The 27,720-nt window shown below is 29.6% G+C and overlaps 1 protein-coding gene across 1 annotated transcript in view; it reads right to left on the bottom strand.

Annotated features, from left to right (window-relative positions):
- The window catches only part of LOC132745271 (uncharacterized), a 46,971-nt gene extending 19,538 nt beyond the window's left edge, over window positions 1–27,433 (bottom strand). The window contains exons 1-2 of the mRNA XM_060734145.1: window positions 27,287–27,433; window positions 18,437–18,524 (exon numbers count right to left, since the gene is read on the bottom strand). Of these exons, the coding sequence (XP_060590128.1) occupies window positions 18,437–18,524; window positions 27,287–27,386 (188 nt within the window). The 5' untranslated portion in view covers window positions 27,387–27,433. The remainder of the gene's footprint in view (window positions 1–18,436; window positions 18,525–27,286) is intronic.
- Between the last annotated feature and the right edge of the window lie 287 nt (window positions 27,434–27,720).

Genomic DNA, 27,720 nt, shown 5'->3' on the forward strand with positions numbered 1-27,720 from the left:
GAAAAGAATTTATGATTCATACATGCAAACATGGTATGGGGAAATTAATAATTCAAATCGACTTAATTCATACGCGATATATAAACATGAATTCGAGCTTGAGAAATACCTTAATATCATCTACGAAAATAAATACCGAATAGCATTAACTAGGTTTAGAACTTCGTCACATAGCTTAAATATTGAAACCGGAAGATATAATAACATCCAAAGAGAAGATAGATTATGTAGGTTATGTAATATGAATCAAATCGAATCGGAATACCATTTTCTTCTAGTTTGTCCTTTTTATCGTGATTTAAGAAAAAAATATTTTCAGCCTTACTTCTGTCACTGGCCAAATATCAAGAAACTTGAGTTACTATTATCATCACGTTCGAATAAAACTATTTATAATGTAGCTAAATTTATATACTATGCGAATCTAAGTCGCGACGCGTAAATAAAAGTTCATACAGCATGTTCAATCTATAATTAGTTTAACTCACGATTTTTCCCGTATTTAGTTGGTTTACTACTAGATAGAAGTATTTTAAAGTATTTACACGCGCACGAGAATCTCATTTTACGCGCGGGAGGTATAAACAGAAACCTTGTGTAGCTGATTCAATTTATATTTAAATGACCAGTCTTTTTTCTTGTAGTTTATATTTAAATGAGCAGTCTTTTTCTTGTATCAAAAGTAAAATATTATCAATTAAGTATTAATCATAATTGATAATCATGTACTCTTCTGTAAACCATGTTCTCTTTGTATATTATACTCTGTATGCTAAAAACATTGTAAAATGTTTAATGTTGAATAAACTATTGTATTGTATTGTATATAAACAGAATGACGGTCACCTGTACATTAAATTTGGGCGGGGTGTGGTCATTGCAGTTCTAATTACCAATGAAAACAAAGGAATTATCTTTCGGATAATAACTTGATTGGATAGCAACATAAATGACTGTCAGGTCTGATTGCCCCCTAAAAGAATGTTGACACCACTTGAACGTGTGAAAAACATAACCATCGAAGGTCATAAATTACGTATAATATTACACATCCTTTGATTCCCAGAGATCAATTAATTTTATTACCCTTCATGATGGGGCTTTTTCATAATAGCATAGACACACAGAGAAAAAACCCGGTTTAAAAGAATGATAAAAAAATAAAGAAAGAAGAAAATGAGGATGTTGATCATTTGAAAATGAATAGTTCATATATAATAATGTAAATTTACAAATCATATATACATGTACGCCGCAAATTGCATAGTTTGTAACAGAAATTAGAGCGTTTAGGAAGTTTTTTTCCGTTGCATCGATCTCTTTCTTTCTTTGTTTACAATCCAGTTGAATGATTAAATGGCTATTTGTGTTACAAACGGCGTATTTGAAAATCGTGTAGGCACGTTCATTTAGAGCACTTAAATATCAAAAGCATTTTTGTTCGGATATGTATAACTTGTACAACACGCCAAATGAAACAAAACAGCATATATTTTGATGTATTAGCGAGGAAAAGAAATACAGATAAGTATAACTGACATGAAGGTAGGGATTTTCCTACGTCATCAATTAAATGGCGGCAGATATTGCCGATTATTTATTAATTCATAATTTATTAATTTATTTATTTATTTATCAATAAGCTAATTAATTTATTATATATGAATGAATGAATGAATGAATGAATGAATGAATGAATGAATGAATGAATGAATGAATGAATGAATGAATGAATGAATGAATGAATGAACGAATAAGTAAATAAATAAAAAAAAATCATTCATTTAATTATAAATATATAAATAGACAGATAATAGATAATCAAATGAATAAATTAATAACTCAATAAATTAATAAACTAATAAATAATTAAACTTATAATTTAATTAAATGAATAAATAAATTAAAAATTTAGTCAATTGATAAATTAATAAACTAATAAATTAATAAATTGATTAGATAAATAAATTTATTAATAAATTTATAAATTCATTCGTTAATGTAACAAATGTTCAATTAGTCTAATATTGAATTAGAATGGATCTGAAATATTATGATTTCGATTGGTCGATTGCCTTAAGTTTCAATACCAGTATAACAGTCACCTGTACATTAAATTTGGGCGGGGTGTGGTCAGTGCAGTTCTAATTACCAATGAAAACAAAGGAATTATCTTTAGGAATTATCTTTCGGATAATAACTTGATTGGATAGCAATATAAAGGACTGTCAGGTCTGATTGCCCCCTAAAAGAATGTTGACACCACTTGAACGTGTGAAAAACATAACCATCGAAGGTCATAAATTACGTATTACATCCTTTTGTTCACAGAGATCAATTAAGTTTTATTTCCCTTCATGATGGGGCTTTTTCATAACAGCATTATTATATAAAAGACACACACACACAGAAAAAAAAGAAGAAAAAATGATTTAAAAGAATGATAAAAAATAAAGAAAATGAGGATGTTGATCATTTGAAAATAAATAGTTCTTATATAATAATGTAAGTTATAATAATTTATACATGTACGCCGTAAATTACATAGTTTGTAACAGTAATTAGAGCGTTTAGGATCTTTTCTCGTCTGTTTCATTGATCTCTTTCTTTCTTTGTAATAATTGAATGGCTATTTGTGTTAAAAACAACGTATTTGAAAATCGTGTAGGCACGTTCATTTAGAGCATTTAAATAACAAATCATTTTTTACATAAATTTAACTTGTACAACACGCCAAAAGAATCAAAACAGCATATATCTTAATGTATTAGCGAGGAAAAGAAATACACATAAGTAAACTGACATGAAGGTTAACAAAATAAGGTAGTGATTTTCAATTAATATGGCGGCAGAAACTACCGATTACTTATTTATTTATTATTTATTTTTTATATATTATCTCATTTTTTATATATTATCTCATTCATTCATTCATTCATTCATTCATTCATTCATTCATTCATTCATTCATTCATTCATTCATTCATTCATTCAAGAATAAATAGATTGATATATAGATAAATGAATAAATTAATTGATTAATCAATTAATTAATCAATTATTATTGTTACCAATGTCCAATTAGTCTGATATTGGATTAGAACAGAACTTAAATATTATGATTTCGATTGAATGATTACCTTAATGACAGTCACCTGTACATTATCATGCTGATGATATGGTATTAATTGATGAAAATCCTCTAGATCTTCAAAATTCATTAAATAAGCTTCATGAATACTGTAATAAATGGGGATTAGAAGTTAATGTAAACAAAACCAAAATCGTAGTTTTTCGTAAGAGGGGTGGTTTAAGAGCAGGAGAAAACTGGTTATATGGTCAAGATAGTATAGAAATTGTAAATGATTTTAATTATCTAGGTGTCACATTGAATTATACAGGAAATTTTAACTTAAATACTCAAACTTTGTATGGTAAAAGTTTAAAAGCCCTAAATAATTTAGTGGCAAATTTGAAAAAATATGAAACAAAACCAAAAATAGCCCTACAGTTGTTCGACTCTTTTATTGGTTCTATTTTAATGTATGCAAGTGAAGTATGGGGTTTTCACAAATCAAAAAAGTTAGAAAATATTCATTTGAAATTTTGTAAAACTATTCTTGGTGTTAGAAAATCTACTAGTAACGTAGCTGTGTATGGTGAACTTGGAAGATATCCGTTGTATATAAACAGATATGTCCGAATTGTAAAATTTTGGTTTAAGATAATAAGTTCAAGTAATATTATTATAGCAACAATTGTTAATTCATGTATGTCTGATATAAATATAGGGTATACAAACTGGTTTGCAAATGTACGAAGTCTTTTAGAAAAATACGGTTTTTTTGATGTATGGTTAAACCCTTTAAGCGTTAATCAAAATTGTTTTATTGTCGTTTTTAAACAGAGATTAATAGATGAATATTTACAAGAATGGAGAGCTAGTATTAATTGTAATGATGTATTATTTCTATATAAATCAGTTAAGGACAGTTTTGAAATGTCACCTTATTTAGAAAATATTGTATCAAGAAAACTAAGAATAGCTTTGACAAAACTGCGTATTTCAGCTCATAATCTTAGAATACAGACAGGTAGATATTCACGTGAAAGAGTAGAGCGTAATTTAAGATATTGTTTAATTTGCAATACAAATGAAATTGAGGACGAGTTCCATTTTGTGTTTAAGTGTCCTGCATATGAAAGTTTAAGAAAATATATATATTAAGAATTATTATAGAAATAGACCAAGTATGTTTAAGTTTACTCATTAAATTTTGGCGGGGTGTGGTCAGTGCAGTTCTAATCACCAATGTAAACAAAGGAATTATCTTTTGGATAATAACTTGATTGGATTGCAACATAAATGACTGGCAGGTCAAAATGTTTAACAGGCATTTATACAAATTTAGATCAGACTACAATTACTAAACAATATCAACATATCTATTATATATTATTTAATTATATGCATATTTTGCCTTAGAAACAATTTTTTATTAAATTCTTAAGAAAGTGCAATCTTGAATTTTACAACATTTAAATATTGCTTGAACAGAATGTAAGATATTTATTACTAGGAGAAAGTAGCTATAAATGTGATCTAAAATGTCATAAAAGTTGTAAAATAAATAAAGTAGTATTTTAACTTCCATACAAAGTACTAATTTACTATACATGATGGGGCTTTTTCATAACAGCAAAACTATACATGCTATATAAGAGACACACACAAACACACACAAAAAAAAAATAAAAGAAAAGAAAAAAATCACTGTTAGAATGATAAAAAATAAAGAAAGAAGAAACTGAGGATGTTGGTCATTTGACAATGAATAGTTCATATATAATAATGTAATTTAACAAATTATATAAACATGTACGCCGTACATCGCTTAGTATGTAACAGAAATTAGAGCGTTTAGGATGTTTTTTGTCTGTTTTATTGATCTCTTTCTTTCTTTTTTACAAACCAGTTGAATAATTGAATGGCTATTTGTGTAAAAAACGGCGTGTTTGAAATTACAAATCGCGTTACGGAAAACCCGACTTTCCAAAACCTGTTTTTTATTTCATCAAAGGACTTCTTTAAACACTTTTTTGTTGTGTGTCATTGTAATCTACGTACGTAAAATCTATTTAAAACAGAAAAAAACATGGCAATTCTTTACCTCAGACCTTTAAGCCGTTCCTAGGGGGCGGGCAGTAACTTGCACTTTCCAGTACCGTACGTAAACAGACTCAATAATTTGCTATTTTCAGGCGTATGGATTCCATTTGCTTCCGGCATTTTGATCAGATTTGTAGTGCTTACGGTACCATTTTCTATCGAATCACTAAACTTTTATCATCGAATTCCGTACAATGTTCTCAAAGGACCATACACTTTTTTGACTTGCATTATGATCAAAAATACTTGTCAATTTGCTATAATTTTCTAATTGTATATAAATTGTGAGATTTTGGGGATGTGTGTTTGTTTGTTGCATGGGTTTTACGTCGCACAAACCAAGTAAAGGTTACATGGCGGCTTTCCATCTTTTCTGGTGCATTCCGAGCATTATTTCAGGCCTATGCAGACAACTGCTTACCTATTCCCTCTCCACGGGATAGGAGCTCTTAGTAAGTTCTAACATCAAAGTTACAAAAATCATATATTGATTTGTTCTCCCCGAAACCCAAAACTCGACGTCTTCTACAATAAAACACGGGTATTATGTGCATAGACAATTCCATAACAGGTTATGTCACTATTCTATACTTTATCTTTTAAAAAGCGTCTTAAACGATATGAAACCGTTTCATTTCAAATAATGAGCGTCTACTGAACTATAATACCGATAATGAACGTAAATCGAACATTTTAATAAAAAGCTATTATAAATGTTTGTGCTTATCGACAAATGTTTACATTTCATTTTAATTTACCAAAACTTAAAATAAATGTAGCTAAATTTATAAATGTAAAAACCTTTGACCTGATATTTATATATTTATTCTTAACACCCCCACCCCTCCAAAAAAAGTGAAGTGTAAATGACGATCATTTATCAAAGGGGAGTAACTATTCATGGTCATTTATTTACAATACGCCATTTCTGTAACCTTATCTCGTACAATAGTATTTAAATGGACGATAAAACCATCTGACAGAGCTAAGAATTCAGGGTACCTTGCGTTATTTGAGCCGCGTCACGACAAAACCAACATAATGGGTTTGCGACCAGCATGGATCCAGACCAGCCTGCGCATCCGCGCAGACTGATCAGGATCCATGCTGTTCGCTATCAGTTTCTCTACTTGTTATAGAGTTTGTAAGCGAACAACATGGATCCTGATCAGACTGCGCGGATGCGCAGGCTGGTCTGGATCCATGCTGGTCGCAAACCCATTATGTTGGTTTTGTCGTGACGCGGCTCAAATAACGCAAGGTAGTAGTAATTAAACTATACTATAGTATTGCTAAAAAAAGTCGTCTGCTAACTACCGACATGAAATAGAGAAGGTGAGATATTATTACTTTCTTTCATTAAAAGGCATAACGATATCGCTTTCAAATATAGCCGATATTGTAGGAAAATATGTATATCTTATATTCAAAGATATATCTGTCCGTTTGCCCATAATCGTTTCTACACAAACATGATGTATAGATCAAAATGCGCGAGGCGAATAAAAGCAGTATTTTTTTATCATGTCCTTCAATTATTATACAAAACGTTATTTATAATTTAGAGTATTTCTATGAAATATTCACTTTACTGTAGGGATGAATGTATACTTCAGGATACAAATGCATTTAAGGTGCCTTTCCTGTTTATAATGTATGCTTTAGAAAATTCGGACAAAAACAAATAAAATTGGTGTTTTTATAATGTTTAATTGTTAAGAGTAGCCCTATTTGCTAGATTATCTATATGAAAACATAGATAGTATTGTAGGGACACATGTATACTTTACGATAAATAAATGTATTCATAGATATATCTGTGACTTTATTCGTTAGAGTGAACATAATACATGCCTTACTAGGTGAAAAGTGCGCGGTAATGAAATGTTCAATTCTTACACTGGACGTTAGTCACTAAGATATATCTATAAGATATTCACTACAGTGTAGAGACGAATATAAACTTAAAGATAAATTTTTGACACCTCAGGCCGGTTGTCAGTCATAATAAATACAAGTACATGTATATCTAAGACAATACAAATAAAGTCGGTTTTGCTGCATTCATTAAGATATTTTTATCAAAACAAAATTAAACCATATAGTAGGGACACGGGCATATTTTAAGATAAACATATACCTGTCCGTTTATCAGTGATGGTCCCGTCGTCTGCTGTTTATCGGTATATTACCTGATTGTACAACTAATGTAAAATGTCAATTCTAATGTATTCCTTAAACAATATAAATTATATATATTTCAACGTTCCGTTTTGCTTTGTTTTTTTTAATGAAGTAACTGAAAACAGACAGTCTGACAGGCGGACAGACAACTTTATTTCCACTCAAGGTATTAAAAATACAACATGAGGATATGCCGAGCAATATATGCTTTTGGGAGTGATCTAGAAAAGAAAAAAAGTAAATTCAGCATCATGTATCACCAGGGAATTCACTACATAAATAGAAAATCATACCCGCTTGAATAAAGGAGTATAATCTTCTCTTGTATCATAGAAATAGTTGTTGGTGTTTTAAATGCTGATAGACTTTAACTGCTTATTCTGGTATTTAAAAGAAAAGTATGATATTATAATTTACAGAATTTATTTTATTTTGCGTAAAAAAATGCAAATTCGTATTATTTCAGGAACACCGCATTTTGGCTGATACATCGAAGCGCACATAAAACTTTCAACGGCGAAGACTGCGCAAATAAAAGTATTTTCAGTCTTTATTTTGATTAGATATGCATAAAAATACGCAGTTATAAATATTATGTAAATTAAGGAATAATAAAAGTTGAAACGCATGCCAAAAATACGTTACCAATGGCGGTGAAATTTTCTGAATATATTCCATTTTGTGCGATATGGATTTTTTGTACCGATAAAGTCCTGCATATTACAAATTAGCAAAGAATAAATGAATGACATTCGAGGTACAATACATCGGAATTTTGTAAATTATTGTCTGATTTTTACTATCTAATATTACGTGATATGGAAACTGCTCTCCGTGTAGCTAAAGTAACATAATGCTCATGTTTTCATTATCAAGATTAGCTGTATGGACTGCATAATTCAAACGATTTATGTTTTTTATTTGTTTGGGTCGTCAGACCAAACAAGTAATGGTAGCGAAATTTCAGACTCTAATGCTGTTAATTGCATTAGACAGACGGACTGTCACATGACAGACGGATTAATTTTCAAGCAAAATAATTCCCGAATGGTCACATATTTCTAAAATTGTTTTATTCTTTATAGATATACATGCTTATAGTAAGCGCCATGATTATTTACACAAGTGTTAAACAACAGTTAGCGTCGTTACAAAAATTCAATGAACGCAGCCCCCACCCGGCCCAGCAGATACAAACCCTAACTTAGAATAATATGGTTTTCTTCAGGCCGTTAACATATAAAATCACCGTGGCCGAGGGGTTTGCGCGCTCGCTTCGGAAGCGAGAGGTCTTGAGTTCAAATCCCAGTTAAGGCAACTTTTTTTTTTTCAAATTGTTTAAGTCAAATAAACATTGAATTGAATATCAGTGTTGCAATTAGTCTTATAGCCAATTTACTACAATTAAAACGCTGGAAAGCATTGGTGGCACTATACAAAAACAAATTGTTTTATAATCTCACAAGCTGCACCTTTCTGACATTCTGAGACCCAAACAAATTCAGCGCATTCTGTGCTTTGATTATACTAATTGTGACTGATTTGAAAATGTTTAGGATAAGATATAAATCTGCCGAAATATAACAAGACTGCCCCACTCTTTTTATAAATTGGGCGATACGGGTAAATTCCAAATTATATTTACAGGATTTTCTTGATTGGAATTCCAGTATTTCAACACAACAGTTATTGAGAAATACTTAAGCGCTGTAGGTAATAGATAAAGTTTATCTTTATACATTAGTTGATATTAATCGTTTTTTTCGACAATTATCTTATCGACAATGTTTTCGCATTTTCCTCCTATCTTTCGTGACCTTTAAATCAATAGATATGTATTCAATATATATCAAATCTCATCACTGCATGTTATCGGCAACAATATATTTCATTGCTATGATATCTAAGCGCACTTATAAAAGACTCTTTTCACAACGTAATATTGCGTAACAACCTTATGATGTGCCGCACCGGATAAGGACCGATAGCACCGTGGGGCTCTTTAACTTAAATTTAAGTGTGCGTTCATTATACATACTTTAACATGTTTATTAGTTTGATCTGTTTTTTTTTTTCTGTACGGTGTCTTATTAAATAATCTAACCTTTTAATGTTTATTCTCCAGGTTAAAAAAATTACAGCATTATTCAATATTCTTTATCTAATATCAGCCACGATATCACAATTGAATTAAAATTCACTGCTGAATTATTTTGAAAATGATATTACACATATATATTTTATACGTCGTTGCTCATTGTCGTTAAACAATAAAACAAAGCATACATGGAATGACTTGGCAGAAAATTCAAATACATAAATAAAACTCACACATTTGATATATTTCGATCTTCTTTAAGAGTTCTTAAGCTTATCTACTCAGTATCATGTAGACGCTTAATATGCCTCTTCACTGACCAAGAGTTATCTATGAAAGCGTCTGCATGACCTAAGTCAAAAACATTATGTTGAAAAAATGCCTAAAGACATACAGTGTTTTTACTGACAGGAAACTCAGCAGGGGTCCAGGCTCAAATATACATGGACTAAGTGACGTACATTTATCTTAAGCCAGTTTTTGCCAATACGCCGTCTTTGATAGAATTTTTCTATTTAGGTCAGGCTGTCTTGGGGGCTTCAGTCCTTTACGATGGATCCGAACCTGTAACCCTTATTTTTACCCGTATATCGTTTGAAATTCCGTACACTCTTGAGAACCATATATGTTCCGCAGTCAATTTCATTATTTATTATGTAACATTATCAATACTTATTAATTATACCAATAATTCATCGGTAAAGTAGCATCAATATATATAGCAGATAAAAGGTTATAACAATGCGTGCTAGATTAGATTATTAGTTATAAAAAATTTAGATGGGTAATATGGCCCTATATAAATGGTGGTTTTGGAAATATAGCCTATGTCGCTAGGCGATGGTTATATCGCAAACAACCGTTTATATAAAGCCATCTAAATAAAAATGAAGTTTTTTTTAGTAAGTTTGTATAATTGATTTTAATATAATATAATATATAATTTTTGTAAGTTTGTATAATGTTATATAATATAAGTAAATATTCAACATGTTTATTCATTTAAATAAATGAATAAAAATACTTTCAATGCATCGAAATTTAGATGATCACGTAAATGACCATTACGAATAACAGATATTTATGGAAATGTGACATCATTTTATTTTTAAATGAAGGTGTTTAGATAATTTTTACCACGCGATACCATCCGATAGTTATTTGGTTTTGCAAACATATAATTTTGAAGATTATTTTCATTATCAACATTATTATTTTATTATATCAGTGTCACTCTGCCTGTGTATTTGTGTATGAAATCCGTTATAATATAAATTTTGATCACGAAAACCTGAGCTCCTGACAGACTGTTTATTAAGTCCGTGAATGGGATATTACATCTTTTTTTTGTCCAAATGACAACAATAAATGGTCGGCGAACCATACGCTAAATAACTATGGAAACGCGCTGTATAACCAATAAGCGTCTACGTGACACCTATATCAGACGACATTGAGCACGGCACCTAGGTACCGTCTAATAAACATAATCAACGTACGACGATTGTTTAAAAGAAAACTGTACCGGTCAAAATAATGTCGATAAAAATTCGGCTAAACAATGAGTGAGAGCACGCGCGCCTCATTTAAAAGTTTTCACGAGTTTCATAAATTCCATAAAATTATCTTTATGAAAATTTCATTCATTCTGAAAGGGAACAACGTTGCATTAAAAAAAATAATACAACAGGGGTGAAACGGTGCCGCTATAACTACCTTAAGTGTAATTTTTCATAGCTCAAGAACAATTTTATTAAGATATTTGGATGAAAATTCCACTGTATGGTAGGGAACAATATTGCATTAGAGAAAGAACAATAAATATTATGATATATTTAAGTACATGTATTTTTCGGGGAAAAGCTTAAATCAGATAAAAGATGGACTTTCACTTCCACTGAATATTTAAAAGATATATAAGGATAATTTAGATCGGAATAAAGTTTATTACATATACAAGGTAGACAATGATAAAACACGTGTATTATACCGCTATAAATACTGTGCGCACCTAACTAAAGTTGAGTTTTTCACGAACTTCATTAATCGCTTAAGAACTTATTTATTAAAATATCTGGATGGAAATTTCACTGTATGATAGGGGAACATCTTGCATTTAAGAAAAATAAAAAAAGTATTATAATATATTTAAGGGTGTGCTGGAATTGTAACGTATAAATACATGTATTTTTCGTGAAAAAAAAACTTAAATCGGAATAAAAGGGTGATTCAAGTTTCAAATATATAGATATTTATTAAGATATATCGGGATGATTTAGATCAGAATAACGGTAATTGTATATACAAGATAGACAACGAAAGCAATTTATGAAATCTTAGGGAGGAAACCCGGGGCGGGAAAACACGCATAATTATAGTCCTGTTCTTAAAAACCCGCGCAGCATATTTAAGTCAAGTGATGAAAATTTCACTGAATACTAGGGACAATGTTATATTAAAGAAAGACTAATAGATATCATAATTTATCGATCTATATATCTAAAGAGGAATTTATATGTACAAGGTAAACAATAAAAGCTAACTATGATATCTTAGGACAGAGAACACACATGCATACCTGATAGAAGTACCAGGCGCGGCAAAAATAAGTTTTCACGAACTTCATTGATTTCGCGTAAAGTTATATAGTGATATACTTTCATGGAAACTCTACTGATATATAGGTTGAAGCATTGCAATTAAGTAAAACAATTACATTATATAATATATCTATATGTTTGTATGGTACAAGACTTTACAATACATGTACATATCGAAAATTGAAAATTCCGAAAAATCAAAAGTCGTAAAATCTCGTCTGCATATTATGAAATAAGAGCGTGAGACCAATGTCGTAAAATGTCAGTTTGATCACGGTGACATATATTCTCACAACGACAATTCGAACTAAATGTTATCATATCAAACCAAATAAGATTAATAAGGGAACAATCGATGCGTTGATACGACACTGTCTCTTATTCAAAATGCACATAATTCAAATACATGTACGAGGTACCGGGTGAGAATATATAATGGTGGAAATAAACGGAAGCCATCTATAATCACGACTGTCCCACAATTATATTCTTATTACGGAAAAGACACATTGGGAGGGCTTTTAGGGTGTCGGGTTATTGCCGATTGGATGGTATAGAGGATATTTGTTTACTTCAGTGTAAGATCAGAATATATTTCACCGAGTGAGCACCAAAAGGTATATGAAATTTTGGTGATAACAAGGTGAAATGTATTTCGATCTTACACTAAACAAATATATTTCGATCTTACACTAAACTAATCAAAGTTTCTTTTTATTATATAGAGGATATTTGTTTGTTTCAGTGTAAGATCGAAAAATATTTCACCGAGTGAACACCAGATGCAATATTTTCCACGAGTGGCGTAGCCACGAGTGAAAATATAATAGCTGGGGTTCACGAGTGAAATATTATTTGATCTTACATGTAAAACAAACAAATTTTCTGTTTATTTCATGATTTTTTAACAATTTTTACACCATTTTACTGATTTTTGCCGCGTAACGTCATGCTCTTATCTTCATGACGTCATCAAATAATGACGTCACAATGTTGAAGCAAAATATCATTCCATGATTATTTTTAGATTTTAGATGTTTTTCAGCACAACGTTCGTAAATATGTACGAACTACAGTTATCACGTACATTTGTTATTATGATTGACTACATTTCCGCTGGAAAAAAACATTCATTAATGATAAATATTCTATTTTTACGCCAAATATAGTTCGGCTACTGTGAAATTATATTTGGTAATCATTACTGTGAAATTATCAGAATATAATTAACTGTTATAATTCAGTAATCTACTGCAAAACATGTAATAAATGCAAATAAACGTTTTAAAAAGACATTAAAAGACGTCATTTACGACGTCACATCATTAAGTTGGTACCCAGTACTGTGCACGCTGGTATTTCACTGAAACAACGTAAGGGGCTTAAATTCAAAACAGTGAAATTATCAAAGTGGTAATTTCACTGTCTCAAACAGTGAAATTACCAGTTTTTTCACTGATATATTTCTATAAACCACCGAATAGCATTTATATAAAAAAAACATTATCCAGGGACAGGAGTTCGATTACGCTCCCTTCGGAATCAACTATATAAAATGATGATAGTGCATTAATAGACAAAAATGGTGTTGATACTGTTAACAAGATGCCGTAAATGATGAAAATTTCACTGTATGGATTTATTACATGCTTTTCGGTGATATATATCAGTTAATTAAAAACTGATAATTTCACTGTTTTTAATTTAAGCCACTTACGTTGTTTGAGTGAAATACAAGCGTTCACAGTGCTTGAAACCAACTAAATGACGTGACGTCGTAAATGACGTCACGTTGTATAATTATTTGGCGCGCTTTTCATTAAGTATTAGGTTAAATGTCATTTAAATGTTTATAATATAATACAAAGAAAATTTGTTACACTGAAATAAACAAATATCCTCTATATATAATATTACTTCAACAACCGGAAATTCACGGGATGAAAATGTCGTTGTCTTCAAGTCTGTGTAATATTTTGATATTAAATTATTGTTACAAGTATATTTTAAAAAAAAATGTTTTATAACAATGGCTGTTTTCAACATTTTTCGAAAAATCATTATTACGGCGATTAACGTGGTTTTCATAGGACGACAATCATCGCATTGTTTAACAATAAACTTTCATTAATCAAATGTTTCATCTATATATAAAGCATCAGATTTCCCTTGTTAATTGATTTTTAGTGTTAAATAACATTATTTTGGACCGCTTTTCTACAATAAATACCCCCAAGGAACATACAGTAAAGCATATGCAACGGTTCTCATTTAGATAATGTTTGTCTAGGGTTTTGTTTTTCTATAGCACATGATTAATTGGGCGGAGCGATAAACCGTATAGCGTCTGGTCAAGTCCGCTGCGTGGCAGACTATACCTTTACGATACTGTACAAATGTGCCTGTTGTGTTAATGTGTTAATTAAGCGATGATAATTTCCATTACGCCGCCTGTCAATAAAGCTGGCAGGGGTCACATAGATAAGCCAATCAGCGATCGTTATCAGTTTCACCCTAAGATGCCTGCGAAGCCCATCATTTACCTTAAATAAAACAATGGTGCAGAATTAATTAAGATTGAAATTATTTTAATTTTATATAAATTTAAAGCTATTTAATCGGTATATTACATTATTAATAAAGTTACCAGATATACTGACATATTGACATATCGAGTAAGTTAGTTTATTATACAAAAGTCAATTGATTTCTACAAATGGAAATAATGAGTTTTGTAGTGGGTACAAAACATTTATCCTGGCTGTAGCACAATGCATTGGAAAATAAAAACGATTCACTAAATCCACAATTTTTGCCATTACCTATTCATAATCACATTATAAACATATAATAAGGTCCCAGAATATCCAAAAGATATGACATTTTGTAGTTTATAACGTATAGCGTCGAAGGTGTGAATAACCTTGCAATTGTCAATTGGTTGTTTGTAATTCGCTAACTGAGCGGTAACTAAATAGTAATTGTCTGATTTGTTTATTATGTCTCTTTTTACAGTTTGATTTACTTTGATTTATATTTCTTTCTTTAAAACATTAAAAAAGTGTATTATATTTTATATTTCTGTTTAAATAATGACTAAATGACTATTGATACTGCATTATCTTTTCAGGACTTTACAACCGGATCATATATATTGTAAAATATTATTTTGTAAACCCCTTATGTATTTTATTAATACCTGGTTGAATAAAGATATTTGAATTGATTTGAATTGTTTATTATGTCTATTTTCATAGTTTGATTTACTGTAAAGCATATATGTTACCGTTTAATAGTTATGCCTAAATGCGAAGGTAAAATCGGTATGAATAAAAACACAGATTTTTTTATAATGCGTTGCTTTTGTATATAAATTTCCGTATGTAGAAATTTATTGACTATTTGTGTAATAAACAACTTACTGGGTCCGTCAATATGCCAGTTTATTTGGTAACTTTATAAATGTACTTATTAAATAGTTCTAAATTTACATACAATTAAATAGACAGGAAGCTTGTCTTAGGTAAATGGTGGACTTCGCAGGCATCTTAGCGTGAAACTGATAACGATCGCTGATTGGCTTATCTCCGTGGCCCCTGTCAGCTTGATTGACAGGCGGCGTTATGTCAATTTTCAATGACTGCATGTTTATATTTGATACAAAATAACTACTTGAATGGCTTTATGCTACGCACGCCTTACGGCAAACTTGTTTTTCATCCCTTATTACTTAATCGCTACGTCTTAAAAATCTGTATGACACCGATTAGATTACCATTTGAGCATATTACCGTTTAATCTTATAAAGAATATTTATTTTTGTTTGTTTGTTTTGAAAAAATTTCAGTACTAATATTTCATCCGACGATGATAACAATAGAAAAATGAAACAATTTCCATTACTGGAATTGCTTGGTTTTATCCATTATATGAACAATATTAAAAATTTGTTTAATTACAACTGAACGAAGTGATCAACATATTGTTTGTTTTTCGAAAAAAAAACCTTACCGCGGTATTTATATTTAATTAATTCAAATAAGTTATATACTTCAAATCCATGAGAGACTTGCCATTTAGCTTGTGAAACTATTTGAATGTCAAAATAGACTGGATGAGACAGAAAATACAGATAGCAGACCGGCGAAGAGTACATCATAGCATTTTGGATTGTTTTATATTTAAATGAATTTTGGTGATTAAATCGTTACATATGATACTTTCCTGTATTCATTCCCGTCATATTCCAAGAAAAAATGCCAATGCCTGTTTTGTTATAATTATTATTATCATTATTATTAATATTATGATGATTATTATTATTATTATTATTATTATTGTTATTAATTATTAGTATTATTTCTTCTTCTTCTTATTATTATTATCATTATTATTAACATTATTATCATCAATATCAATCATTAATTATTATAATTATTATTATTATCATTATTTTTTATTATTATTATTATTATTGTTATTATTATGATGATTTTTATTTTATTATTATTTATTATTTTTATCATTATTATTTTTTATTATTATTACTATTATTATTATTAATTATTATTATTTTTTTTCTTCTCATTGTTAGCATTATTTTAATCATAATTATCATAATTATTATTATCATCGATATATTATTATTAATCAATTTTATTATAATTATTTTTATTATCCTTATTATTTTCATTTTTATTATTATTATTTATGTATATTATAATTATTATTTATCTATTATTATTATTATTATTTATTATTATTATTATTATAATATTATTATTATTATTATCATTTTATCATTAATATCTTTTTAATAATATAATTAGTATTACTATTATTACTTTTTATTTCTTATTATAATTATAATTATTTTTATTATTTTTGTTATAAGATCTATTATCTATTATTTATTTATTTATCTATTATTATTATTATTATTATTATTATTATTATTATTATTATTATTATTATTATTATTATTATTATTATTATTATTATTATTATTTTGTTGCATATTCCCTGCTATTTTATTTGATTTTTGGATTTTATTTTATTCGTATATTTTGTATTATATGTTAAAAGCGCCACACCTAAAAGATAGAACACTCTCCCATTTGCAAGGAATGGGAATTATCTCCCATTATAAGAAATTGGATTTTTTTCCCATTTATCAAAATAGGATTTTCTTCCCATTATTAAGATGGGTGATTTCACCCATGGGTGCGTTTCACCCATAATGAAAATGGGAGATTCTAAAAATATCTATATTTCGATCTATATTTTTAGGAAGGAATATCTTAAGTCAAGATTAGTGATTTTTTAAAAAAAATAATGGTATATAATTTTTTTAATTCTCCCGTGATTTTTTTCTCCCATTCTCGTAAAGAGGAAATGAAACCCCACGAAACTCCCACTGGGAGACCAAATCCCCAGTGGGGGAATCGAAAAACCCCATGGGACGGCCAACTTTGAATGTCTCCCCTGCATTTAATTTTAAGGGTATCGTCATTTCAAAGGCCAGGTTTTACTTGACTCTATCTCTATTATTGACCGGTCTTTAATTTTTTTCTCTAATCAATTTAAAAAAGGTAGCTGAGTTTGCGAAAATTCCGGATTTGCAAACTTATTCCGGAGGCTGTTTTTAGCAATTTCACCATAACTATTATTTGATATTACATACTTATTTTTGCTATTTCTTAAATAACAGAACAGTCCGTCCTCAAATTCATTGGAACATTATGCAAACAGCTCCAATATTTAAATAGACATATTCTCTGCGCAACGGAGATACTTTTCTTTAGCCCTGTCTTTGTCTTATACTTATCTTAAATATACCTATCATTTTTATTTACTTCTTATCCAATTTAAATTGCTTCGACTTTTCAAACTTTGTCGCAACATTCTTACATAAAACTTTGTGAATATTTATGCATTAGGTTTTACTTTTTCACAAAAATATGCAACGAAATTAATAAAAATCGATCAATAGCCAAGAACATGAAGAAAAATCGATTTGTGCTTCGGATATTCAACTTTTATAGAGAACACCTATCAAGGTTGATTTTGTACATTTACTGTTGACATCATTTGGCGCCGTCTTTGATGTGTATCATGAACATATAACTTGTATATTTCTAATCAGAGTTTAAAATATGCAAGCGACACATGACAGCCAATTTATTTCTAATAAGATAGAATGCGTTATACACCTCTACGGATTCAGATGAAAAAAATGGCATCTTATGAAAATTGGCAAAATTTATAAGGATTTTTTTATCAAAAAACTGTATCAATTTATCTAAAGTTCTAAGCAAGCCATACTGCTTTACTAACCAGAAATATCTTAGTGATAAATATAAATCTGTTGTTTATTCACGTTACCTGTAAAATGCTAACGAGTAGAGCTCCCTTCTGCCAAAGTATTCTACACTACCTCCATAAAAATCCTCTATCAAATTGCATTTTGGCACTGAAATGTGATACGCAAAACAATTTAACGCAATTATTAATATAAGTTTTCCAAGTTTTCTGTACGTGTACCAAGTTGTGAGTAAATATCAATCTATAAAGTTGACTTGTTTCAGTACTAAATTTTGATATTCACGTTTAAGGAATATACTGCCATGCTGTATCTGAGGTAGAGATGGACATAGTATTGCTAACAAAAGAAAAGATAAAAGGTGTGGAAATCTTTTGAATACGTAATCAATAACTCAATCAAACAATGAATCAAACAATCAACTAGTAAATAAATAAATATTATTAATGTTTAATAAATGTTTAAAGGTTAAAGTTGGACACATCACAAAATAATTCGTTGTTTCGTGAATTCAAGAAGTTGAATTCGTGAAGTTGACATTGTGAAAATTTGGTAACCCGTTTATGGGCCAAATATAAGTGGAAGGAACACAAATTCCTTTTGAAAGCTCTTTTAACTGTGTTAGTTTTTTGTATTGCGTTTATGTGGTGTTCAGTATAATAAGATGAATAACACGTGACTGTCGGTGAGAATGTGGATATTGTCAAAATATAAACTGCCGTCCTTCTTATTACGGTCACAGGTAGGTCCTTGTGGCGGATTCCATTGGCCATCTATCCTGCACAGGATTGTGCCACGCACTTTTATCGTATAACCGTTGCTGCACTCAAATTCCATAACATTACCTACAGCGTAACTGGTATCAAGATCCGTCCATTTTCTGGATGCGACACCCAAGGATACAGTATTTAAAAAAAATAAGAACATTCTATCTGTTCATCTATTATTTATTAAAGAGAGCATAACCGTTATTTTCTCTAATTCGTTTCAATTTCGTAGTATTTCTGCACCACATTTCCTTCTTAAACCTTCTATCTTGTTTCCAAGCTCACAATCATACTCCACTTTAGCTCCTTCTTTAACCTTTTTTATTGGCGTATTTGTCTCTCAGTAGTGCATTTTGCACCAGCTTCGGTTTTCGCATTTTTCTTGTAATTTATAAATCATGAATTCATTCAAAAAGATCAAACAATGGTAAGTTAATGAGAGTGCCTATTATGTAAACCGTGTCTCATAATAGAGATATTTTTTTCAAATGCGGAAATGCATTTTATAAGAAGTTGCAAGATCGCCAGGAATTTTTCTGCTGTGCCCGAACAGTGGTAAATGACAAATGGGTGAAATATAACCACTTTAGCCACTAAGCCGAGAAGGCCCCAAATATCTATTTAATTATAACAATTTATTGTTTGTTATGTAGATAGAATAATATGTGTACTATACGTAAACAAACTTTTAGACATGACACAGTTGCTTCTATTTCCCGCTCATTTTTTTTCAAACAATTAATTATGAGCACAGATTTAGAAAACAAAACCACCGAGTATAATCCATTACGAAAGATTTTGAACGTAACACTAAGCCGTAAAAATATCCATGACATCGAGTGTATCGCTACATAAAATCGCTACATAAAATCAAAGTGTACAAAGTTTGAAAACCAGATGTCTATGGAATTGGACGTGATACGCAAATTTTAACGTTAATTTATTTTACGTAAATTCAAAGTTGAAAAATGGGCATGATTCTGCTGAAAAGATTGATACAGTGGCCTCCTTCTGTGGGCATATTAGGGACATTCTGGTGAACAATAACGCATATTGGCAAGTGTATATTGATCTATATTTGATAACAAGCTCTCTTACATATACATTGTAAAAACATGATAATTCTTTTAAGGAGAAATATATTAGAATGAATTGCTCTTTCACATATAATGTTTATGAATGATATTTGAATAAAGTTTGGAATAAAAATTGATCTGCAGCACACATTTATTTCTGGACTTCCTAAATAGAAAGACAAAACCATCAGACATCCTGCTGACTTATAATATGTTCTTTTAGTAAGATCTACATATATATTTCATAAAGGGGAAAATTATAGTATGATATATGAATATTGCGTCAAATATTGTAATGGCTTTGGATATTCTATCATTAAATAAAATATCTGTTGTCTTCTGTTTTGTTTGCATTAGACACGTAAAAGTGTAAATACAATAAATTGGACAGACACGAAAATGATAAACAGCCGCAAGTTTTGATCAATTCAGCGTTCCAAAATATTCAAGTTATGTGGCTGTTCATTTTAAAAGTGAAGCTCATTCTATTGAAGAATCATTTTTACATATCAACAGGAATAGATTGTTAAAGGCACATTATACAAAATAATAATTCACTATCATTTTACTAATGACCTGCATGCATCAGATTAATTATATGTTTCAGTTAATTGGCCAATGAGAGAATTTTAGGATACTATAAAAGTATACCAAAATGAAGAAGCCTGTGAAATGCTAAAGATTTAAGCATTTCTGAGGCCGAATGGGTCTTCAAAAGAGTTACAATTCCGTATTGTTTTCCCAGATTTTCACTTGTTTGCCTTTTTACAGTACTAATTTTCTTTTGGTTAGAGATATTTTTTGTATATTAATTATTATTTTTAATAACTGACGTTATTTTTCTGTTACTTTTATTACTTATCTTTCCTATTTATCGTACATGTAAATATATTTGGTGCACTACAACTTTTCTTATTAAAAAAAAAACAACAAAAACATTTCATACATAGAATCGTTGATCTATATTTATACTTTAATGTCACGTTGCCGTTAACGCTTAAACGGTAATATTTGAATGTATTCATTTCGTTTCAAAGACGAAATTAATAGAATGTGTTTTTTTGATTTATTTAGTCCATTTTAAGATTAAATGACGTTCTTATTCTTTAAGTTACATACAAATGATAGGTAATTTTTGGCTTATACAATGACAAAGAGGTTATTGATTCAAGGCCTCTAGCCAAAAACAACATATAAATAGCAGTGCAATTTCATACAATGGAATATAGTACATTATATCATTATGTTTAAACAAAATCGTGTTACTATCTAGTGGTGTTTATCATATTTATTCATGTTCTAACACATAATAATCTTTTTCTTTCTTCAAAGGCATGGAACACAAACTTGCCAAATTATCTATAATATTTTCAGCCTGACAACTCATTAAGATATTAAATTTATGAATATTAAGATAAACAAAATATTTGCTTGGTAAGTATTTTGATCTTAAATTTTCATAAGCCGTACATATCATTACAAAAATGATATTCTGTTTCTACTGAAACTTTACATAAATTACATATATCCTCAGATCTCTCTACTTGTCTATACCTATCTTTCAATATTTAAATCATGTGATGAAGTACGAAATTTTGCAAGTGAATTTCTAAATTTACGAATTAAAACAACAGATAAATATGCCTCATGGATAAATTCAGATTTATACAAACGATATGAATCTAACTTTTTACTTTGATTTAATTTTTCTTGCCAGTTCTGCCTATATTGATCTCTCATTCTATCTGTAAATATTTTTAGGAACATTTTCATTTCATCAACTCCCTGGTTATTTTTAAACATATCCAAAACCATTTGTATTTAGTAGTTGTTTAATGTTAGTAGCCCAATTTTTCATTCCATTTCTATCATATATAAGTAACATATAATGACATTGTTTAACATATCGATCATAAGGTAAACTTAATATCTTAAACCAATATACTTAAACTCTTGATGCAGTAGTTATGTACAATGGAGAACGGCCACAATCTCCTAAAACTGATGCATTTGTAGTTGATTGTTGAACACATATGTATCTTTTAAATGCATTATCATGTATGGTTTTTATACTTTTATGTTCAATTGACCCCCACAATTCAGATCCATAACAAAATATTGGAACTATTTAAATATCAAAATTATTAATATATACGTTTTTTTAAGCTGACCATATTTGTATAGATTTGATAAAATAGAAATAAGAACTCTTTTTCCTTTAATAGCTTGTTCATCAGCCATTTTAAATATTGACATCTGTCTTGACATTGTTACACCAACATATGAAAATTGAGAAACAGTTTCCAATAATTTACCATCATAATACCATTTCTCTTTATTAGAAAGTCTACCTCCCTTTTTAAATACTAATATCTTGTTGTTTTTTTCAATATTTACCTCTAAGCCAAGTTCATCACAAAAAAGTTTAAGTTTATTAAGCAATCTTTGTAATCCTACAACAATTTCATTAATAAGGGCTAAATCACCTGCAAAAGGAGAGATAGAATTTCTGTATTTTCCGGAAATAACTGAACTCCTTTTTTTCCCACTTTTTTCATATTTATGATGACTTCATTTATAAAGATAATGGTAAGTGTTGGAGAAATCAAACAGCCTCATTTAGTATACATTTATGGAGTCTATTATGCTATTAAGGAAAACTTACCTAAACAGTCAGTTGATGCATTCACCTTTTACAACAAGTGCTATATAAATATATCTTTCTTCACATAAATGGTTTGAAAGCTGATTAACGAACGGTGACATGTGTGTGTGTATGTTTTATTTATCTCATGCGCACGATATACTATGTCGTGGCCACGAATAACTAAGTCGTGTGCACGCGAAAATTAAGTGGTGTGCACGCGATATTATGTCGTATCAAAGAGTTACTAGTTTTGGCCATGAATTACTAAATAAAATAAACCAGGGCTAATTTCGTCTCAAGTTATGGTATGTAAAAGGTTAACAGGCCATTAGTACGTACATAAAGATCAATCCTATCACATAATGTTTCCCACAAAGGGCAAAACTTAGTAGAGATTAAAATCTGATTTATTGGTCTTGGATAGTAACCTGTTCTTATGATCCTTAATACATGTATAATGTTTAAAGTGGATATCTTAAGTCGTGTAATAGATTTAACGTTGCGTGTAAAATTTTAACCAGACTTTTTAAAGTTTAAAACATTTATAATTAGACAATTTTATCTGATTGATTAATTATCTCCTGTGCACGACTTAATTATCTCGCAAGCACAGCTTAGTAGCTCGTGGCCACGACTTAGTATCTCGTGGGCACTACTTAATTATCTCTAGCGCACAAAAAAAGTTACTATTTGCCACTACATAGTATATCGTGCGCACGACTAAGTATCTCGTGGCCACGACATAGTATCTCGTTCGCACAACTTAGTATTTCGCGAGCACATGATATATAAAGAGGCAGACATGTCGACTCTTTCACATCTACATATATTCGTAAAAAACGTTATTAACTTTACATTTAATTTCTTCAGTCGAGAGAAAGTCAATTACTTTGAAATAATCTGCATTAGATTGTTTCCGTATATCAATTTCATCAAAAAAAGGACAAATTTTACAAGTGACAGAATATCTTATAAACTGGCAGAATATACAATGTCTAAGATCTTTTTTTTCATCTGGACATAGCATGACATCATTTAACAAACCTGGCATTCAGGATATCCCGGGCACAAGCGACGTTTTGAGCAATATGTATTGTATTTATCAATTCATGCTGTATATAAGGTTAATAGGGTTAGCGACGATTGATGGTTGTTAAATCTATGGATATAGTAACTACTCTTATATTTTGAAATGCGTAACTCGATGATTGTAAAGTATGTATAAGTATTTCTTAAAGGTCCAAGATGCATCAGTCATGCTACCATTTTTATTTTAAAAACCGTTTTGTTTTCGGTATCTTGTTACAGTCATTTGCCATATATCTAGACTTTCTGGAACTATGTGCATATCTTTGTGTTAAATTTCCCTTCCTTCACCACTCAATCATTGAAGTATTCTTTTGTTGGTGGACACAGGGAATAACTACTTTTATGACAATTACTGCACAATAATCCTTCCGAGGGATCACTTTGTTTCCAGAATTTTCTATAATGAAACGAACGAAACGCAATATACTATCTGGGACGAATTTAGCGGGCTTTATCGCTATCAAATAATAGCATAGATTTACAAGTGGCCGTATTCTTAAAATAGAATTGCTGATAAGCACTGACCACAGCAACCGTTTCTGGTCGTACATTCTCTTTGTACTACCTAGTCATTTTACATAAGACAACTATGGTGTGTATGTTTATTAAGAAATAAATACGAGCTCTGTTTCAATTAAGTAGAGGTTTTGATGCTAAAGCATCAAGTCCCCGAACAGAAAAATGATTATATTATCATAAAATTAAGAAAATATCAGTTAAATGGTTCATGGATAAAGAAAAGATTAATAATATGTTGAGTTAATGTTAATTTACAATAAAGACACTATATGTGAAACAACCTTGGTAAGAAATATTGTCAAGAAACTGTTATCGTTTGTTAAATAAGCAAGAAATAAGGTGCACTTAATTCATCGTAAACTTAATTAATGGTGAATAAAACTGGTGATTAAAAAATTAAAGTAAAGCATTAACATTAAGCTTGCAAAGTGACTGGGAAAATATAGGCGATATTATGTATAATTATTGTATGAAACAATGCAATTCTATTGTAATTTTTAAAGGTATTGACTACAAAGTTATATAAACAAAACAATCTTTCCTATCTCATATTTCCTATTCAATTATTTTTATTTATTGAAAAATAAATAAAACTGTAGGGAAAAGAAATCTTCAAACAATTATAAAAACTATAGGCAAAACAAATATTCGAATACTTATAAAGACATTGTTTAGATATTTGTTATAATGTGTGGCCTTAAAAGATATAATTAGTTAACTACGTCAAATATGTAATGCCTAGCTTATAAGAATGATAAAGTTTTAGAGGTGTCCTAGTATTCTGAAATAAATTCACGGAAATCTTTATCATATCTACCTTATCCCGAATATTTTTTTTCAAACCACAGATGTAACACATGACTATTTTGAGTAATTACGTTGCCTTTTTTATATTGGCTGCTGTAAACATGTTTACCTGGGGGATTTGTCAACTTTTTAAAAATATTAAGAAGTCAGTAATGGTAGATCTACACACAAAACCTAACAAGTACTGTATTACCATTTACCTTAAATTTCTTATTTTTTTACATTTTACCTTCTGTAGGCGAACGGCTTAACTTGTTTAATACTTAAAACTGAACATGAACTTAGCATAAAAGTTTAAATTATATCAATGTTAACAACACTCAGTTTTTGGTCTCAAGCATACATTTATCAATGGCTAAAATATAATACCCTTGAATCATAAAACATATTTACATTGAACAGGGTGAAAGGGGGGGGGGGTGAAAATATAACAAAACAGAAATTAGCAGGCATATTAACTCATAGAATACATATAGCTAGTTGTTACAAGATTGATATAGACATAAAAATTAAAGTACATGTAAATGTTTAGCAAAATCAACCCTTTATAATATCTGATTTTTAGCAATTAACAAACATATCTTGAACAATAGTTACACATGTATCGTACTTAGTACGAATTAAAAATAAAAGAATAAGTGACGACCAAATTTTCATTTGTTTTTTAAAAACGCTAAAAAAGGAGATATTAGATGATTTAATAGATGATGTTTCAGTTCTTTTCAATAAATACAGATTTGTTTTTATCGATTGAAACTTGTATGAAAATAGATATTTCGCGACAACTTTTATGCCACAATGTGAAATTAAATCTTGTATTTATAGACACAAATTAAATTTTCTGTATATTGTGTACATTTTTCTTTTGTTCGGCATTAACATTTGAAAGACTACCCTATAATTATTTAGAAGAATGTAATCCGACAAGACACCAGTGACAATATGGAAATAATTTCACTATTACATTATTAATATTTCTCAATATTTCAGAATTTATATTAAGGATACTCACGACTATAATGAAAAGAGGATATGAAGTTTGATCTATAATTACGTGTTTTATTTCATCGAGTGATACGGAAATAAATATTTCGTCAGTTGTTGTACACACATGTAAGATATAATAATTTGATAATAATGAAATAAATTCCGAAATTTTGGAAAAATAATGTATTTTCTGTTTATTATAGTTTTCTCTGTTTTAAAATGATTATCGCGATAACATTTATTTTTTACCTATTTTAATATGTTTATTGACGAAAGAAGTTACAACACCAGTGATAAATGCGGAAACTATGTTACATTGCAGTAAAAGTAAACTTATACATAGAATAATACGGATGAATATTTTTCCGATAGTGTATAATAAATAAAGCATATGCTTAACCTTTCAGCATTGTACAGTAATACTTTAGAATTAATTTCAACATATACTTATCGATTTTTTTTTCTATTCTACTTAAAAAATCAAACGTGCACGGTTGGTTATGTGATAAACATATTTTGTTCTTAACAGTAAGGTGCATAATTTACAGATAAATGTAATATGTTATATAGCCCATTATTTTTTTATTGTATGTAAATCAATATTGGATGTATTTTTTCTCTCTCTACTATATATTCTCAAACAAAAGTATGAAAACATGAATCTAAAAATGAACAGATATTTGTGTTATTTTTAACCCTACTATTTCATATTAAAAAAATATTGAACGACTACAATAAAAAGATTTTGTAATCCGTGTTAATGACTGTAATATTGACCGACTTAAAAGTAAAAGAAATATTCTTCTGTGTGTTTTTATCAAATAACTCCGAACAACCATTTCGAACATTATCCCTGTAAATCTGTTGCTGAAAAAGCGCCTTTAGATCGACCCTTTTGAAAAAGGACATCTGGAATTTCCTTTTTTATTCTTGAACGCATTATTAATAAAAATGTTAGGAAAAAAAATCAAAAAGAGGACTTTTTCGCTTAAGAAAAATTAAAAATATGCATAAGCCTACCTTTTCTTCTGGTATTTCTGTTCCTTCTAGCCCCTACTTCGTTCAAGTAAATTATTAATAACAAAAACAATAAAATTGCTCTGTATTTACACATGATCATTTCGAATATTTCCTTTGCTCCGAGTGAAGAGAATATAGTTTGATGTCTTTGTTTTATCATACGTAAACCGGATACTCATAATTGAGAGTACAATCACCGCATGCCAAACTTTAAGGTGTTTCATCCAGATATGAATGATATAAAACTGTACATGATGAGTTTACAGTTGAACAATTAGGCCCGGGTCCAGAGATTTTTATCACCAATAAGGGTCGCAAAATGTCTCACGGGATATTACAGACGGCGTTAGCATTTTACGTGTTTTCAAAAGAGAATCACGAGTTTAATCTGTGCGCGATTTTCACTTTCAAAACATCAACCCAACATTCCAGAT

Source organism: Ruditapes philippinarum, unplaced genomic scaffold, assembly GCF_026571515.1.
Source record: "Ruditapes philippinarum isolate M1 unplaced genomic scaffold, ASM2657151v2 ctg9618_1_1_1_1, whole genome shotgun sequence".
In the NCBI taxonomy this organism is placed as follows: domain Eukaryota; kingdom Metazoa; phylum Mollusca; class Bivalvia; order Venerida; family Veneridae; genus Ruditapes; species Ruditapes philippinarum.